The sequence below is a fragment of the Miscanthus floridulus genome, chromosome 4 (assembly GCF_019320115.1).
Source record: "Miscanthus floridulus cultivar M001 chromosome 4, ASM1932011v1, whole genome shotgun sequence".
Taxonomy (NCBI): Eukaryota; Viridiplantae; Streptophyta; class Magnoliopsida; order Poales; family Poaceae; genus Miscanthus; species Miscanthus floridulus.
In genome coordinates, this window is record NC_089583.1 from 3,644,020 (window position 1) to 3,662,734 (window position 18,715).

An 18,715-nucleotide genomic window follows, 5' to 3' on the forward strand; every position below is an offset into this window, starting at 1 on the left:
GTGCTCCTGTCATGGAGCCTCCATAAACCTGCTCAAGTATCCCACCGAGAACGCCAGGTCAGGCTAGGAATTGCAAAGATACCTCAAGCTCCCGATGACACTGCAGTACTCAGTGGCATCAACAGTCGGCGTCGACTCCTCCTTGAGCAGCTTCAGCTTGAGCTCCATGGGGGTCGCACTGGGATTGCAGGCGGCCATACCTTCCTTCTCCAATATCTTTACGGCATACGCCCCTTGCCAGAGCGTGATCCCTTCGGCGCCCTGAGTGACCTCCAGCCCAAGGTAGTAGGAGAGCGGGCCAAGGTCGCTCATGCGGAAGGTACTCTACATCTGCGCCTTGAACTTCTTCACTGCGCCATCATCACCGCCTGCTATGATCAAGTCGTCGACGTAGACACCCATGATCAGGCGGCCTCCTCCATGGCCACGGGTGTACATCCCGTGCTCGTTGATGCAGCGATTGAAGCCGAGGGAGATGAGCGAAGCGTCGAGCTTCTGGTTCCACGCCCTTGGTGCCTAACGGAGGCCATACAGTGCCTTATGGAGTCAGAGCACCATGTGCTTGTGATTGTCGTCGATGAAGCCGGGCGGTTGCTGAACGTAAACCTCCTCCTGGAGATCACCGTTCAAGAACGCCGACTTTACGTCCATATGATGGACGGACCAGCCATGGTGGGCGGCGATGGCGAGGAGCAGCCGCACCGATTCCAGACACGCGACGGGGGCGAATACCTCCTCAAAGTCGATGCCGGGCCTCTATACATAGCCCTTCGTGATGAGGCGGGCCTTGTACTTCACGATGTCCCCCTTCTCATCCCGCTAGACTTTGTACACCCACTTCAAGCCGATGGGATGGTGGCCGGCCGGAAGCTCGATGAGTGACCAAGTGTCGTTGTCGCGGATGGATTTCAACTCCTCCTCCATCGCTGCAGCCCAGTGCGGATCGTTCCCTGCCTCCTTGAAGGACTTGGGTTCTTCTACACTGATGGCGTGCAGCTCAGCTTCCTCACTGGTGCCGAGGATGTTCTCCATGGTTCTGTACCGACACGGCGCCTCCCCATCATCATCTGCATCAAGATTGTCATCGACGCTAGGTGGCGTCGCAAACTCGAACGGTACCGCTGCAGGCGTGCCCAGTGAAGTGGGAAGTGGTGTCGCTGGCGCGGGCGACGTCATGGCCGCAGGCGGTGGTGAGGGCATTCGCGGCGACAGGTTCGCTGTCGGTGTGGCAGTGGAGGATGGGCTCAGCTCGTACTCCTCCTTGACGATGAACGGCTCCCAGCTGAGGCTGTCGGAGTGGCTGTCCCAGTCCCAGCGTGCCTGCTCGTTGAAGACGGCGTCGCGGGAGATCACGATGTGCGCTCGGTGGGGGTCGTAGAAGCGATACGCTTTGGACCCTGCTTCATACCCGATGAAGACCACCTTGTCGCCACGATCGTTGAGCTTGGGGAGGTGAGGTCGCGTGCGCTTGACGTAGGCCACGCACCCGAACACCTTTAGAAAGTGCACCGGCGGCTTGCTTCCGTGCCACGCCTGGTACGGCGTCATGCCGTCGAGCGCGCTCGTGGGGGCCCGGTTCAGGAGGAAAACTGCGATGTGAACCGCTTCCCCCCAGAACTGGCTAGGCATGCCCCGAGCACACAGGAAGCTTCTCGCGGTGCCCACGACCATCTGATTTCGCCGCTCGACGACCCCGTTTTGCTGGGGCGTGTACGGCGCCGAGTAGTGGTGCTGCACCCCGATGCCTGCACAGTACTCCCTGAATTCGACAGAGGTAAACTCACCGCCGTGATCCGTACGCAGCACCTTCAGCTTCTTTCCAGTCTCACGCTCGACGCGGGCTTGGAACGCCATGATCGCGGCGGGTGCATCCGCCTTGGTGCGCAGGAGGGAGAGCCACATGAAACGGCTCATGTCGTCGACCAGTAGCAGGAAGTAGGCGTTCCCTGCCGGTGTCGATGGAGAGATGGGCCCGCACAAGTCGCCGTGCACCAGCTCGAGCACCTCCTCGGCGCGGTACTTGGCCGCGCGCGGAAACGATGCCCTCTTCTGTTTCGCCAGAACGCAGTCCTCACAGACTTGCTCGACGTGGTCGATCACGGGTAGTCCACGCACCAGTTCCTCGCGTCCCAGCTTCCACAGCGACTGGAAGTTGAGCTGTCCAAACCGCTCATGCCACCGCCATGCGATGTCGATGGCACGAGCAGTGAGGCACACCGGTGCGGCAATGTTCATGTCGAGGTAGTAGAGCCGAGTGGGGGAGCGGTGCACCTTGGCGAGCAGCTGGCGGCGCAGGTCGAACAGATGGAGGATGCCCGACTCGATGTCGACCTTGAAGCCGTGTTCATCCATTTGCCCGATGCTGATGATGTTCGTCATGAGGCGCGGGATGAAGTAGACGCCGTCAAGCCGACGATGCTCGCCGTTCTTGAGGGCAAACAGCACAGTCCCCTTGCCTTCGATGGAGACGACCGAGCCGTCACCGAACCTAACGGTTCCAGTGACCTCGGTATTCAACTCGGCGAAGACGTTCCGCGACCCCGTCATGTGGTTCGTGGCGCCGGTGTCGAGCACCCAGCGCCGTGGACCCAACGCCTCCTTCTCTTCCTCACTGTTGAGGTGGAGGAGGACCTTGCGCTCGTGGAGGTGTACTGGGCGCTGCACATCGATAACCGGCGGCGCCGGAGTCGTAGATGAGGAAGACCTGGGGAATTCAATTACCTCCGACTCCGCGGCGATGTACATGAGTGTTCCCTCTTCTTCGTCGGCCTGGGCGACGTGGGCCGCCTCTTTCTTCTTGCCACGGCAGTCCTTGGCCCAGTGGCCGGTTTTGCCGCAGTTGGCGCACCGGTCACCGGGGGGAGGTTTCCCACCCCAAGCGTTCGCGGCGCCCGCGCTCTGGCCGCTCTTGCCATCACGCGAGGAACTGGATCCACCACGACCGCGTCTGCGCCCAGGGCGCTTTCCGCAGTTCTCGGACGACTTGCTGTCGCCAGGATTCTCCTTCTCACGGCGGGCCTTGCGACGCGCCTCCCAGTCCTCCTCGCAGAGCATCAGGCGCCCCATGGCGTCCGTGACTTGCTTCGGCTTGCTGCGCTCCTCGAAGACACGCAGTCTCCCGATCACGTCCTCCACCTTGGCCGTGTTCAAGTCCATGAACATCTCGATGGAGACCGCCGCCTGGTTGAGACTCTCCAGGACGACCTGCAAGAGCTTCTTCACCACCTCGGAGTCGGTGATCTCGTCCCCGAGCGTGCGGAGGTTGGTGGCGAGCGTGTCGATGCGGAGGCCGAACTCGCTGACGGTTTCCCCTTCCTTGAAGGAGATGGAGTTGAACTCGCGGCGCAGCTGCTGCGCGCTGGCGTCGCGCGCGCGCTCGTCGCCGGTCCGCAGACTCTTGATGGTCTCCCATGCCTCCATCGCCGTGGGCTTGCGGGCGAGGGTGCTCCAGAGCTCTGTGGGGACCGAGCGCAGGATCCCGGCCATGGCAACTCGATCGTCGTGGTATTCGTCGTTGTCGTGGTCGTCGTCGATGCCGTCCCGGACAATCTCCCAGACCCTGAGAGTCTGGAAGTTCACCGTCATCACCAATGCCCATTCGGAGTAGTTGGTCCGGGTGAGCATCGGCCACGCGACGTTCGCCGACGGCCGCTCGATGACGCGCTCGATGATGCGCTCCCCGGTGTCCCGGGTGCGCGAGCGGCTGGAGCGACCGCGCCGACGTCGAGGCGGCGAACGCGACGGCATGGCTTCCTTCTTCTCACCGGAGCTGTCGCCAGAAGCCTTTTGCTTGTTGGGCGGCGGCTGCGACATGGCGACGGCGTAACCGTGGCTCCGGTACCAATTGATAGAATCCGAACTGGTGAGAGATCGAGAGGATTACGCACACAAACACGAAGTGGACACACGCAAATTGTGCTGCTAAGCGGCAGCTTTTCTGATCTTTGATTGCTGAATTTAAAGTAACAGGGAAACTAAACATGGCCCTAGTGGCCGAGAACGTCGCGGCACGTTCGTGCGCGGTCACCGCCATCCCGATGGCCTGGGACGTGCCGCAGTTTCAGCTACGACTAAAACAGGGAGGAAACTAACTAGCTAACAATAGTAAAGAACATGCTCAGGGATTATTGCTAACATCAGACGGCTCCGGCGAGTTAGGGGCGCTAGCTATGCAGCACGACGTGACTCGGCAAACTGACACTCGACGTACACAGTGCCGGCAAAGGTTTCTTTGCCGAGTGTTTTCTATCGTGCACTCGGCAAAGACTTTGCCGAGTGCCAAAACTGACACTCGGCAAAAAAAAATTCAAAAAAAAAAAACCGCCCACCCCGCACGCGGGCGCCGCCGCCCGCCCGCGGCTCGCCGCCGCCACCACGCCGCCCGCTGCCACCAGGACGCCAGCATGCCGTGACCAGCACGCTGCTACCACCACCACCCCCGCCGCCGCCACCACGCCCGCCACCGCTGCCACCATGCACAGAACAGATCCCATGAAGTAGAGGAACAACGCGTGTGCACGAGATGCAAAGATGTCCAGATCCAACTCAAGGCGGCGGGGGCACGACCAGCACAGCAACGATGCGGCGGCCAAGAGACCACGGCGGGGGCAGCAAAAAAAGCACATCTACCTCGTCATAGAAGATTGGGAGATGGGGTACAGCATCCACAAGCTGGACATGAACGACTTGGACTCTGACGCCCGCGCCGCCGCCGTTAGCAACCAGCAGCTGGGGCGTCTCCCCGAGCCCTGCGCCATCCACATCGAGGCTCCGGTGGACCGGTACCCTGCAAGTGTGACTGCAATCGGCCGCAAAATCTTATTCATGACCGACCGGTACAGCGACGAGGCACCGATCCTCATCTACGACACGGCGACGGCAGGCGGCACAGAACTATACCTTGGCCGAAGCGACCGTCGAGCAGCGGCAACGCAACGGCTAGCGAGCAGCGCACCCCCTGCGTGCAAGGCAAACGGCGAGGACTGGAGTGAGTCGATGATGTCTTCTCACCTCGTCCCCCGCTGCGGCAGCCGGGAGCTTTTTATAATGTGCCCAGTTTGCCGAGTGTCAGATCACAGCACTCGGCAAACTTATTTCTTTATCGAGTGCCAGACAATTACACTCGGCAAACATATTTCTTTGCCGAGTGTCTAGTTTTGCCGAGTTTTTTTTTCTAGTTTGCCGAGTGTCGAACTTTGTCGAGTGTTTTTTTGCATCGTTTACCGAGTGCAATTATTTTGCCGAGTGTTTTTTCCCAGCACTCGACAAAGGGATTGTTTGCCGAGTGTCCGAAGAAATACACTCACAAACATAAAAACACTCGGCAAAAAGCCGGTTTCCTCGACAATCTCCAGGAGCTCGACTTCTACAACGGTATCCTACTGCCATCAGTACGCCGTGCTTTTGCCCACTCTCTGAGTCGCCCGCTTCACGGCCTGCAGGTTCCCAGATGGAAACAATGCCAGCTCGCTCCAATTGCCGCTTCTCAAGCAGCTGACACTTTTCGATGTCAGCATCTCAGAGAGCTCTCTGCATGCCTTGCTCGCTGGCTGCCCTGTCCTGGAGAGTCTGTTGCTACTTCACAACAGCGGCTTCAGTCGACTGCAAATTGTGTCCTCTAGCCTCAGAAGTATCGGCGTGCATTCTGGTGGCTGGACATACGTCAGGTTACAACAGCGGACATACATCAGGTTACAACAGCGGACATGCATTTGTATCGCCCAGCATATTAACTGGGTCTCTTTAACGACCAACACTATTGGACTCACTCAGGTTCTTTGCCGAGTGCCTGAGGCACTCGGCAAAGGCCAAATTGCATTCGACAAAGCCTTTGCCGAGTGCGGCACTCGGCAAAGAACACACGGCAAAAAATTGATCGGCAAAGCCCTCTTTGCCGAGTGTCTTTTATCGGGCACTCGGCAAAGAAAAGCAGCCGTTACGGCGCCAGCCCCGTTGACGGTGGCTTTGCCGAGTGCCAACCTGTAAGCACTCGGCAAAGACTTTTTTATTTATTTTTTTTAAATTCTTTGCCGAGTGTCAACCCTGCAGGCACTCGGCAAAGTTTTTTTTTATTTTTTTTTAATTTCTTTGCCGAGTGCCCACTGGCCGGCACTCGGCAAAGTTTAATTTTTTTTAATTCTTTGCCGAGTGCCCGTTTTCCGGCACTCGGCAAAGTTTCAATTTTTTTTAAAAAAATTCTTTGCCGAGTGCCCTCTGGGCCGGCACTCGGCAAAGTTTGAATTTTTTTTTAAATTCTTTGCCGAGTGCCCTCTGGCCGGCACTCGGCAAAGTTTGATTTTTTTAAAAAAAACCATTGCCGACTGCCCTCTGGGGCCGGCAGTCGGCAAAGTTTGAATTTTTTTTTTTAAAAAAATCTTTGCCGAGTGCCCTCTGGCCGGCACTCAGCAAAGTTTGAATTTTTTTAAAAAAAAATCTTTGCCGAGTGCCCTCTTTCCGGCACTCGGCAAAGTTTGAATTTTTTTAAAAAAAAATTCTTTGCCGAGTGTCCTCTGGCCGACACTCGACAAAGTTGAATTTTTTTTAAAATTCTTTGTCGAGTGCTATGGTCATGGCACTCGGCAAAGCTGGAAAAATGGTTTTCCATCAGCCCATTTTCCTAGCTTTGCCGAGTGCTGTGACCATGGCACTCGGCAAATGGGTCCTTTGCCGAGTGCAACACTCGGCAAAGTGACCCAAAACGGCCATTTTTTATTTTTTTTACATTCCATCATGACAAATAAATTCATGTAGAGATATCCTGGTTTGTAAGCATCGTACGTGACAACGTGCACGAAATCTTTTGAAATTTTTATCATAGCCTCCACATATGATATCACGACATCTCAACAAGTATCATGATTTTTGGACTTCGTTTGCTTTTTATAGAATTTAAAAACACTTCGTACTCAAGTTCGCGGTCATGTTTCGTGAACAAGATGTCCGAAATTTCGGGTATGTTCCTGGATACGGCCTCACACTACACTCAGTAACATGACTATCATTTTTTGAATCATTAAATTCCATTATTCGTACCACGTGCAGTTCAAAATTATATTTTTTGAAAAAATTCAAGTAAATGAAATAAAGTAACTAAATATATCAAAAATCATAAAAAATCCCCAAATTCTAACTAGGAGTTCCTGGTGCTTTTAAAGGGCTGCACAAAAAATTTGGAGGCCAAAAACAAAAAAAAAACTTTGCCAAGTGCCGGGGCATGGCACTCGGCAAATGAGGTCTTTGCCGAGTGCCACGGATAAGGCACTCGGCAAAGTGGGTTTGGTTTTTTTTAAAAAATTTCCTCTTTGCCAAGTGCCTTCACATGGCACTCGGCAAAGACATTTTAAAAAAAAATAAATCTTTGCCGAGTGCCGGGCCCGGGGCACTCGGCAAAGTATTTTTTTACCAAAAAAAAAATTAAAAAATCTTTGCCGAGTGCCGTGCTAGGGGCACTCGGCAAAGTATTAAAAAAAATTGCCGAGTGTCAGATCTGGGACACTCGGCAAAGAAATTTAAAAAAAATAAATCTTTGCCGAGTGCCAGATCTAGGACACTCGGCAAAGAATTTTTTTTTTTAAATAAATCTTTGTCGAGTGCCTAACAGCAGGCACTCGGCAAAGAAGGATGGGCCGAACACCGTTACGCGGGTCAACCTATGCCGAGTGCCGCTTTTTTGCCGAGAGTCTGGCACTCGGCGAACAAGTCCTTTGCCGAGTGTATTTTTTTGCCGAGTGCAATTCTTTGCCGAGTGCCCGATTTTTGACACTCGGTAAAGAATTTTGCACTCGGCAAAGTCTCTGTTTCTAGTAGTGCAATGTGCCAAACAAGTACATGAACTATCAGCCGACCCTTTTCACAGATTTCATTAGTATGTCCGTTGAAACCAATGCAACCCATTTGGTTCTCAGTGTCACGAATATCCATCAATTAAGGTCTAGTCATGTTTCAGTGTGTTGACATTTGCTAATTATCTGTTTTCGTTGAATACTGTAATTTGTCAAACAATTTGGTGTTAGATTTCATTTTAAATGCAGAAGGCTCTTTAGATTTCTATTCTTATTTTCCACGCCAAGGTTTATTGTTTTTTTTTTTTTTTGCAATTTGCATATATCAGCATCAGATCATTATTACTGTCTAGTCTGTTCAGTTTCCTCTCAAACTTTTTAGTAAGCCATGAAGCCCATTACTATAATGTCAAATCCAATCTTGTTCCATACATAGTATCAAGTTGATTAATTATTGTGAACATGTTGATGGTCTTTGTGAATGTATTTATCTTCTATATATATTTAATGGAACTAATCTCTCTTAATTTTCATTCAGACTCTACTTGTTCACCCTAACTCATTACTCACCTCATTTGTCTAGTGTTAGATAATCTGCGCTAACTCTTATGTATGCATATGTCTAGTGTTAGATATGATAATCAGCACTGCTCCCTCTGTTGGGGCGGAGCCCTGACACGATGATTCACACAAGATTAACACCCTATCTTTTCCATTCCTTGAGACACCTTGTGGTTTTTGGAAGCAAATTAGGCTGCAGACACAAGGCAACAATCTTCGGGAGCCTTCGAGAGTCACTACGAAGGCTTCGAGAGCTCCGGTCAAACCAAAGGCTCTAGCCAGCTGGCATATGAAGAGGGCCTCCAGAAGCCTTCAGGCGCATCAAGAAGGCCCCAAGAAGCCTTCGATCGCTACACGAGGGGAACGTCTAAGGGCTATCTGAGAGGCGAGCGAGCCCCTGCTACTACAATGAAGGGTGACGGCCCAAGAGTGCGAAGGCCTATAGCGGTATTGGAAGGCCCATTTAGAGTGGTGGTTTGGAAGGAGAATGTCCTGCCTCGCCCTTGTGACTATAACTGTAGGGAATGTCCTAGAATATTCTGTAGTAGGTAGATGACATTACTATAAGACTGACTCCAACCATGAGACCCAAATACAACACCTATATCTCGGTTTGGGTTCGGCACAGTGAAAAAAAGTCGCCACGCAAAAGTGAGCCTCTCCAACCGACCGCAAACGCACAAGCCCCAAATCCGCCGGAGGTCGCCGCCTCATCCGTCCAGGACCGCGCCAAGGATCCTCGTCGTCGTCTCCGGCCTCCACGCCTCCACGCGCGCTCCTCCTCCAACACCGGCGGCGGGCACGGGCGAGCTCCGCCCCGGCACGGAGGACCCCGGATCCCCGCTCCCCGACGGCCGCGCCCCGCTCCCCGCCTCGCCGCGCGCTCCTCCTCCAACACCGGTGGCAGGCGCGGGCGAGCTCCGCCTGCTCCGCCTCGGCCACGACGCGGGCGAGCTCCGCCTCTGCCACGGCGCGGGCGAGCTCCGCCTCGGCCACGGCGCGGGCGAGCTCGGGCGAGCTCCGCCTCGGCCACGGCGATTTGCGTAGCGAGAGAGAGGGGACGCTTTTTTGCCTGGCGTTCAGGGCAGCCGGCAAAATGCGTCGAGTGTATGGGTCCGTCGTTGGAGGATGTTTTCGGAAGGCAAAGAACTGTGCCGGACGCAAAATTGGATCTGGGTCTCCTAGTTGGAGACAGTCTAAAGGGGAAAATGTACACCTGTGCCCTAAAAGGGGAGCTTGGGTACCAATGCAAAGAAAGAAAGAATTGATTAGCCAAATACTTCCTGCTTATTGTCTCGATATCCGAGTGTGACGACCCAAAGGTTGGTGCCCTCGGGCAGATAACCTTCACGCCTACATTGGCGTTCGTCATGTTTAGCCTAGAGAACACCTACCATGTCACCCAAAGGGAATACAGCCCCCGCGCCCAGGGCGACGCTGCAGGGCAACACCCAAAGCACCTATGCTCCACGCTCCAATGACCCCGAGCAACCTGCGAGTGAACAGCCACAGCCAAATGCAACAGAAACAAAGCCCCCCTGCCACCGCCGCTTCCGTCGAGCCTACAGAAGCAAACGCAGAAGTGCTCACACCAGAGCAGCAGCTACGACATCAACAAACCGGGGCCTGCAAAAGCTTCAACGTGAAAAGAGACAGGCTCGCCGACCAAGCGCGGCCACTCACCAGAGAGCAACCCTCACAGCACATAAAATTCACGAAGCCAGGCAGCTGGACTGGCCTCGGGCAGAGGTCAAAGGCCTCCAAACCGTTCAGCCATATAACTACTCCCTTCGCCCTAAATTAAGTGTCGTTCTCGCTTCTCGAGGAGTCAAACATTTTAAGTAAATATATACAAGAATATTCATAGTATGCATGTAACTAGTATCATTAGATAGATCATTGAATCTGTTTTCATAATAAATTTATTTAGAATTACAAATGTTGCTAATATTTTCTACAAGCCCAGTCAAATTTAACTTTAAAAAGTTTGACCGACTGAATATTGTAGTGACACTTATTTTGGGAACAAACCCAACATCAGAGCCTTATCCAGCCTGAGCATGTAAAGAGGGCATCATTCTTGCTGGTGACCTAGGCTTTCACAGCGTGCAATTTGAAACAAACAGCCAAGAGTTGGTGAAGCTTTGGGAGATGGGAGAGCTGCAGCGACCACTTATTCCTCCGATCATCAGGGAAATTAGAGAGCTTAGTGCTTCCTTTCATGATTTCTCTCTGACGTATGTTCCTAGATCATGTAATCATGTAGCCCATACTCTAGCTAAGCAAGTTTCGGATGGCAATAGGGTTGGTGGGTGGCAATTAGGCCTAGCTTGTATTGCTAATCTGCGGACTGAAGATTGTAATCATGCTGCTTCCTGATTAAATCAAGAATCATTGTCGAAAAAAAAGAGAGTCTTAACCAGTCCACTCATCCCGGACAACCATATGTCCAAAAGCAAAATACAACCAAACCCACTGTAACCCCAACCGTGGTCCCTTTATAGAAGTCTTATTATTTATTATTTATTATTTATTATTATATATTCTTTTGAAAAAACAATTCATACAAAAATACAAAGAAGAAAATAATACACGGTACACATTGAAACAATTACTGTGTTATAGTTCAGGTAGATTAGACATGTTCTAATTAGCTCAAGTTTTGATTTCCATGGTCAGTTCTTGTGTTCAAGTGCGTGAGTAGTTTCTTGACAAGACTGAATGAACAGAGGAACGAAGTGTCATTTACTGACAAAACCGAAATATCTAATCAGAATTGCTGTGGGCCCAACCCAACATGCACAGCGGAAGCAGAAGCCCTTATCTATCTATCTATCTATATGTACGTGTGCCCAACCCATGCAACATGCGCAGCGGAAGCAGAAGCCCTTATCTATCTATCTATCTATATGTTTGGGCGTTGGGCATTCGAGGCCACAGCGATCGATCGACGCCTACAATTCACGATCCTCCACTCCACCGGCCGCCGCGCCACGCCGCCATGGGGATGGTCACCAGAGCCAAGGAGCGGACGCTGGAAGAGGAAGAGCTCCTGGCCGACCGGATCAGCACCCTCCCCGACGGCGTCCTCGGAGACATCGTGTCCCTTCTCCCCACCGAAGACGGCGCCCGCACGCAGGTGCTCTCCTCCCGCTGGCGCCACCTATGGCGCTCCGCTCCTCTCAATCTCGACCTCCGCGACGACCCAGCTGGCCGCGGCATCCTCCCCAGCGATATCTCTCGCGTCCTCTCTGCGCACCCTGGCCCTGGCCGCCGTTTCGTCATGCCACCACACCGCTACGGCATGGGGTATCCCACCATGATGACCCTGGATGGCTGGTTCCGGTCCCCCGCCCTCGGCAACCTCCAGGAGCTCGAGTTCCGCGACTCTATGCTACCGCCATCAGTACACCGCCTTTCGCGCACCCTTTGCGTCGCCCTCTTCAGTCGCATCAGTTTCCCACCAGATAGAACCCCGCTCCATTGGCCGCTTCTCAAGCAGCTGACTCTTTCCAACGTCGGCATCTTGGAGGGCTCTCTGCACGCCTTGCTCTCCGGCTGCCCTGTCCTGGAGAGCTTGCTGCTACTTCGCAACGGCTGCTTCCGTCGACTGCAAATTGTGTCTTCTAGTCTCAGGAGTATCGGCGTGCGTTCTGGTGATTATGGAAACAAGTTACGGGAGCTTGTCATCGAGGATGCCCCGTGTCTAGAAAGATTACTGTATTTTGGAGGGGATGTGAACATATCGGTAATCTCTGCACCAAGATTGGCTATTTTGGGGAATTTGTTTGAAGGCTTTCCCAGGCTTCAGTTCGGGGCCACGGTTTTTCAGGTACATACATGTATCATGCGCATCCTCACTTTCAGATTCACGATGGATCCAAACTAAACCCTTTTTGCTTATCAATCATGCATTATGTGTTAATTCTATCCTTAAAACTCAGGGATCAACCATTGTTAGCATGTCAGCGGTGGTGCGCAGTGTCAAGGTTCTTGCCTTATGTGATGCCAAACTTTGCCTGGATGCGGTTCTTAACTTAATGCAGTGCTTTCCCCACTTGCAGAAGTTGTACATCAAGGTGACTGACTCTCTGTGCCAGAGCATGCATCCGCATTCTTTTATCTCTTCTAACATCAATATTGTTCTAAATTAAGTTAGGTTGACCATTGAAGCTATTTCTCTGTCCACTTTGCCTTTTCAGATACCACGAGTTTGCGGAAAAGATTGGTGTACATACCGAAAACTTAATAATACCCTTGACATTGGTCTGAGAAAAATTGTGATAAGAAACTATAGAGGCAACAAGTCACATATTAACTTGGCTAGGTTCTTTGTGTCAAATGCAAGAGAGCTGGAGTCAATGAGGTTTGAGATAGATGGCGCAAACGTTAGCACCACATGGATTCAAAGGCAACAGAGGCTGCTCTGTATCAAAAATAACGCTAGTGGTGCTCAGTTCGACTTTGTATCTCCTAACATATTGACTGGGTCTCTTGAAGACCAACATGCCGAACAAGTACACGACCTATCAGCCCACCCTTTTCACAGGTTTCCTTAGTATGTCTAATGACACCAATGGAACATTTCTCTGGTGATCCAGCAAGGTCTAGTCATTTTGCAGTGTGTTGACATTTGTTATCTCTTCTCAAGGCATACTGTAATTTGTCAAAAAATTCGGTGTTATATTTCATTTTAAATAGAGAAGTCTTGAGATTTTCGTTGTTCTTTTCCATGAGGTTCATTGGATTTTTTTGTTGCAATTTTCATATATCTGCGTCAAATCATATATATCAAACAATTTGCATATTACTGTCTAATCGATTCGGTTTCGTCACAAAAGAACTTTTTGGTAAGCCATGAGGCGCTCAACAATTTTGTCAAATCCAGTCTTGTTCCATGCATATTACCAAGTTGATTAATTATGGAACATGGTGATAATCGATGTGAATGTATTTTATCTTCTATATATATTTAATGTAATGTAAGAACCCTCTCTTGTTTCTACATTTTTATTAGACTCTACCTCTCCCTAACTTATTATTCACCTCATTTGTAAATGGACTGCCCAAAGACTAAGGCACTAGGCTGTTTTCTTCTTGGTACTATTGTAGTGTATACGGATATCTCAAGATACTTAAAAATATAGAATCCATCATTGTCCTATATTTTACTTCCTGTTTTTTTTTTTTTACATCTGAAACTGTAAGGCTCGTTATACAATGTCCTAGGTGACATGAAAATATGCTTATTAGCAATACTCATTCATGTGTTTTTTTGGTGTGGGAACATTCTTGCATTATGCATGATAGGGAAGGATGAGATAAGGCGACGATCTCGTGATGTTTACAAAAATTTGGTCATTGTTGTCAAGCCTTATTGGTCTTGTTTGTAAGCAGATAGGACCTGCATTTCTACTACTGAACTTCAACTCGTAATGGAAGTGAAGAAGGGATGTGGTTCTGTTTTATAAAAGAAGCAAATGAGCATTTCAATTCAAAGCACTAGAAACGGCTGTAATTTCTACCCAATTTTAGATTGGTTCAACATCTTGTTGTTTGAAATTTAAGCTGAAACTTGTTGACTTCTGATATTTCTCTAGCTTCTTGTACTGACAATCTGGTAAAAGATTCAAGTAAACCATATATATAGCCTTTTTATATATTTGTGAATATTGAATTAGAAATGAATTGCGAAGAAGATCATTGGACGGCTTTAGCCTGAGGTATTTCTTATCTCAAGAAGGAAATTACAGACATCACCATCAAAGAATAGCAGGCCATAACATATGAGTTTTTGATATTACAAGAAAACATGTGTGTGTGCTTCATTGTGCTCAGGAGTCAGGATTCAGAGATTGTTCTTGAGCAATCTCCAATGTTCAGTTCAGTTTTTTCAACAACGTCGAGAATTCAGAGCTTGTTGCTGCGGAATCTACTTTGAGGTCATTGCCGAACTATATGTCTTGCCTGCGCATCGAGCCGCCGCAGTTGACCAAGTTGTAGTAGGCTTGCCTCTGCATCTCAGTCCACTGGCTGATGTTGTAGCTGAATATTCCATTGAGAAGTTGAGTAGTGAGAGTGAGCTCGGTTCAAAATGTGAATGACAGAAATGAAGAGCAGGGGAGTTTGAGGCTGCCTCCACCGTCACCCACCCAAGTCCTGGACTGCATCTCGTTCTCCGTGTTCTGGAACACGACCTCGATGAACTCGTGCAGGTTGTTGAGCTAGACCATGGGGCCCAGGTGTCAGCACGCATGGGGACGCTGCTGCCCCAGTCGGCGAGCCTGAGCGGCGTGTCGGGCATGACGAACGGCATGGCCAAGGTATTGCCGGTGACATTGATTGCTGCTGACTGAGGTCCGAGGTGTATATTGCGGGATATACTAGTATTCGGATGTCCGGACAGCCCGCGCCCGCACATACGCATGCTGCTGCGCCTGCCCTCCTGATCACGCCTGCTATGGCTGCCCCCCCCCCCCCCCCACCCCCACCCCCACCCATGCCTGCTGTTGCGCCTGCCCGCCCGCCCACGCAGTTCCATTCCCACGCGCATGCATGTGGGGACCGCCTATACCCGCTTTGCTTGCCACGTGCACACAGGGACCACCTGCGCTTGTGCCCACTTCCCGCGCCTGCTTATGAAGCACATGCTACAAACATACGTCTAAAACTAATAAAATATTAGGAACATATGCTTGTATATGCAACATCCAGATAAAACATTTGCAACATACGTCTTAAGTAGATGAAATATTTTTAATAGATACTTGCAACATACGTGTATAGCCATTGCAACATATGCAACATTCGGATCTAATTTTGCAACATCCATATGAAAACACTTAAAACATACATCTGAAACATCTGAAACACTTAGAGACATACGTTTGTAACATACGCTTTCAGGCTTTCAGCGCAACATGGGCGCGTGGCGCAATGGACTGGAGTGGTGGAGGTGGCCCTGCGGAACGAGACAAGGTGGAGGCGACCGCGGCCGTGGCAGAAGGATGGAGACGGCCGCGGCGGGGCCGGGCCGGGCGGGAGCGAGCGGCGCGGACAGGGCGCAAGACGGGCGGGAGTGAGTGGTACAGGCAGGGCGCGCGATAGGCGGAAGCGAGCGGCGGGGGGAGGGGGAGGGGGGGCGAGCCGTCCGAACGGATGGACGCCAGTGTCTAAGCATTAGTGATATATTGGCAATCCTAGATGGTCCACCTCATCAGGTTCCACAATCTGCGACGATGGGCTCCCGCTAGCGCGACCACGTACAACGCGTGGTGCCGCGGTCTTCGGGCCCGACACGACCTGTGCGGCCCCAACCTCGAATGGTGTCATTCCTCTGCTTCACTTTGCATCCAGCTGGCAGCAGCGATGGGAACGAGAATGAAAACCAGCTTGACCTCCAGCTCCGCAAGACGCTTTGCCTTCGGCTGCATACGCAGGATCTTTTGTTTGGGCTCTGATCCCTAGCTTCCTGGAGTTCTCGCTGCCGATGATATGATGTTGGCGTTTGTCTTGTCGAATTATTGAACCTCGAGATCTTGTCTGGGCTGGACTTGTCCTCCAATGATATAAAGTGACGAAACTGAAATATATACGATTGTGTCCGGACTGTACAACGAGACACGAACATTTTACTATATATAGGCTATCATGTACGATACAGCTGCTAGCTTTCTCATTTTTTGTTTAGTTAGCATTCCGCTACTGAAACAGTTCTCCAACCGGACATGCAAAAAGCCATTCTACTATTAAAAGTCCTTGGATCCTAAATGTCATATGCATTCACCAAAAAGACTTATCTGAACATTTGTAAGCGTTAATCATACAATAAGATACATTGCCCTTCTACTGTTCTTTGAACTATGAATAGCAGACCCAATAAACTACTAAGCAACTGCAAGCCGACTAAAAAGTACTGTTTGCTGATTTGTTGCGAGAGAAAAAACACTGTTCCATGGCTGATAAGTCAGGCTGTAAGTTCAAGCGAACAGGGTATGTTGGCCAATACACCCATCCATAACTTCAGTACTACAGTTCTAGCACACTGAAAGTAAGCAGGCATTCCAGGGTTTCTGCACTAGCAAGGATCTAGAACAAACAGAAGCATGTTACCGCTTCCTAGGAAATAAACGCATCAGTTAGCTAGGAAAGAACAATTTCTGTTCAAAAAACTTCCAAACGAGTTATCGCGGACATCTCTGATTTTTCATCGGACACCTATCTGGATCCAAATCACCCTTTGCAAAAACTAATGCAACCACGGAGACGGAGAGCCTTAACTGTTAGGTCAATTCAGGTGAAATAATGTATAGCACCTTCCCAGCAATGAAAAACATTTCTTTTGCATTTTAAAGCCCTTGATTGATAGATTCATTAACTTTTTATACAAGTCCCTAAAAGTTGCGATCTGAATTTGGTCTTGGTGACATTTTTGTTATCAGTGTATCTTCAATTCGTGCAGCTTGTGCATCAAAGATCATAGAATTTACTTGACTTACAATAAGTAAAAAGGGTGTCAAGATACAAGCCAAATTCAACAAGGTTTTGGTCTTCTTTTTCCGATGAGAAGCTTACACTACCGGAGGCGGCTTCTTTGCCGAGTGTCTCAGGCACTCGGCAAAGGCCGATATACACTTGGCAAATCCTTTGCCGAGTATTACACTCGGCAAAGGGCGCTCGGTAACCAGTTTATCGGCAAAGACCTCTTTGCCGAGTGCACTTTATCGGGCACTCGGCAAAGCCTTTGCCGAGTGCTATTCTGACACTCGGCAAAGAAAAGTCGCTGTGACGGCGAGCGCCACCGTGACAGCGGCTTTGCCGAGTGTCAAAGTCAAGCACTCGGCAAAGGTGGCCACTGTGCTGAGTGCCACCGGCAAGACACTCGGCAAACAGGCGACCTTTGCCGAGTGCCTGGCCCGTGGCACTCGGCAAATCTGTGATGTTTGCCGAGTGCAATGGCCTGTGCACTCGGCAAAGCATGTTCCCAGGCATGTTCTTAGGTCGTCACTTTGCCGAGTGTCATGGCCATTGCACTCGGCAAAGTGACTGAAAACAACCTTTTTTATTTGTTTTTTACATTCCATCCAAACAAACAGAAGATACATATAACAAACATCACCAACATCACATATATATTATCAACATCACATATATCCAACACCACATATATATCACAAGCGTCACATGTCTCACAATATATCACAAATAAGTTCACAAGTAATCCAAGTGCTCCATCATCTACAACCACAATTGCAAATAGAAGTACCATTAACAACCACAAGTATCATCACCTAGCTTCCTCATCCCACCGTCCACCATCTTTGTTCAATCACCTGCAATTAAAAAGAGTAAACCAATATGCACAGATAAACAAGAAATACTTAGAAAGAGATGCAAAATAAACAAAACATAATTACAAAATAACATAGTATTACATGTATTAGAAATAATCTTCATGATCAGGATTAGCTGGATCATAAGTCTCATCATCACTATCAATCATGTCGAAATAATCAACACTATCCAAATAAGCAATGTTGCCATTGTCATTGTCTAAATGTAATCGCTCAAGCATTTGTAAGTCCTTCACATTTTGCACCTCATCTCTAGCGTCCTCTTCAATAACCGTTTCATTGTCTACTTCCATTCCGATCGCTTCGGTTAAGTCTATCTCAAACCCCCCTTCTAGTATCTCTTCTTGAAAAAACTCTCCGTCATATGTGTTTGGGTCTAAGTTGTAATCTTCATCGTTTGGGACAGGTACTTTACCGTGTGGAGATACCCTGTGCACAATATCCCAACCCTTAAGACGACTTTTGGTTTGGCATGCATATGGGAGATAATAAACTTGCGTGGCCTGTTGGGCCACAATATAGACATCGTCTCCTGGTAAGACGGAATCCTGTCGAATTTCGACTAGCCCAAGATTAGAATATTCTCGTTACTTCAGGATCAAACCAATGGCATTTGAATATGACGGGATTAAAAGGTTTGGAACCATGAAACTTGAGTTCGTATATTTCTTCAATTCTTCCATAATACTCGACCTCATCAACGCCGGGCGTAAAAACTCTAGAACTTGTGGTTCTTCGATTGGGCCGACTCTGCTTGTAGCTTGTTGTGCGAAAGCGATATCCATTCACGTCATAACCAAAAATGACTTGACCCTATAGGCAAAGCCATCGGCAACCTATCTCAACTCGGCACGCATAGACGCATCCCTCTGGCCCTGCAAGCTCAAGCAGGATACATCGTTATATTATTCGCACGTACGAGTAACTTGGAATGTCAAACTAAGTACGAGCTAAATTGGACGGTACCTTCCGTTTGAACCAAGAAATGAAATCAGGCATTCCATTTCCCGCACCCTGTCT

At 49.9% G+C, this 18,715-nt stretch overlaps 1 protein-coding gene across 1 annotated transcript; it reads left to right on the plus strand.

The window, feature by feature from the left end:
• Positions 1-11,343: 11,343 nt before the first annotated feature.
• LOC136547909 (F-box/LRR-repeat protein At1g55660-like) lies at positions 11,344-12,945 on the plus strand. Its single transcript, XM_066539597.1, has 3 exons — positions 11,344-12,174; positions 12,287-12,421; positions 12,545-12,945. Exons 1-3 carry the CDS (start codon positions 11,344-11,346, stop codon positions 12,899-12,901), a joined length of 1,323 nt encoding a protein of 440 aa, XP_066395694.1. The 3' UTR covers positions 12,902-12,945.
• The last annotated feature ends 5,770 nt before the right edge of the window (positions 12,946-18,715 follow it).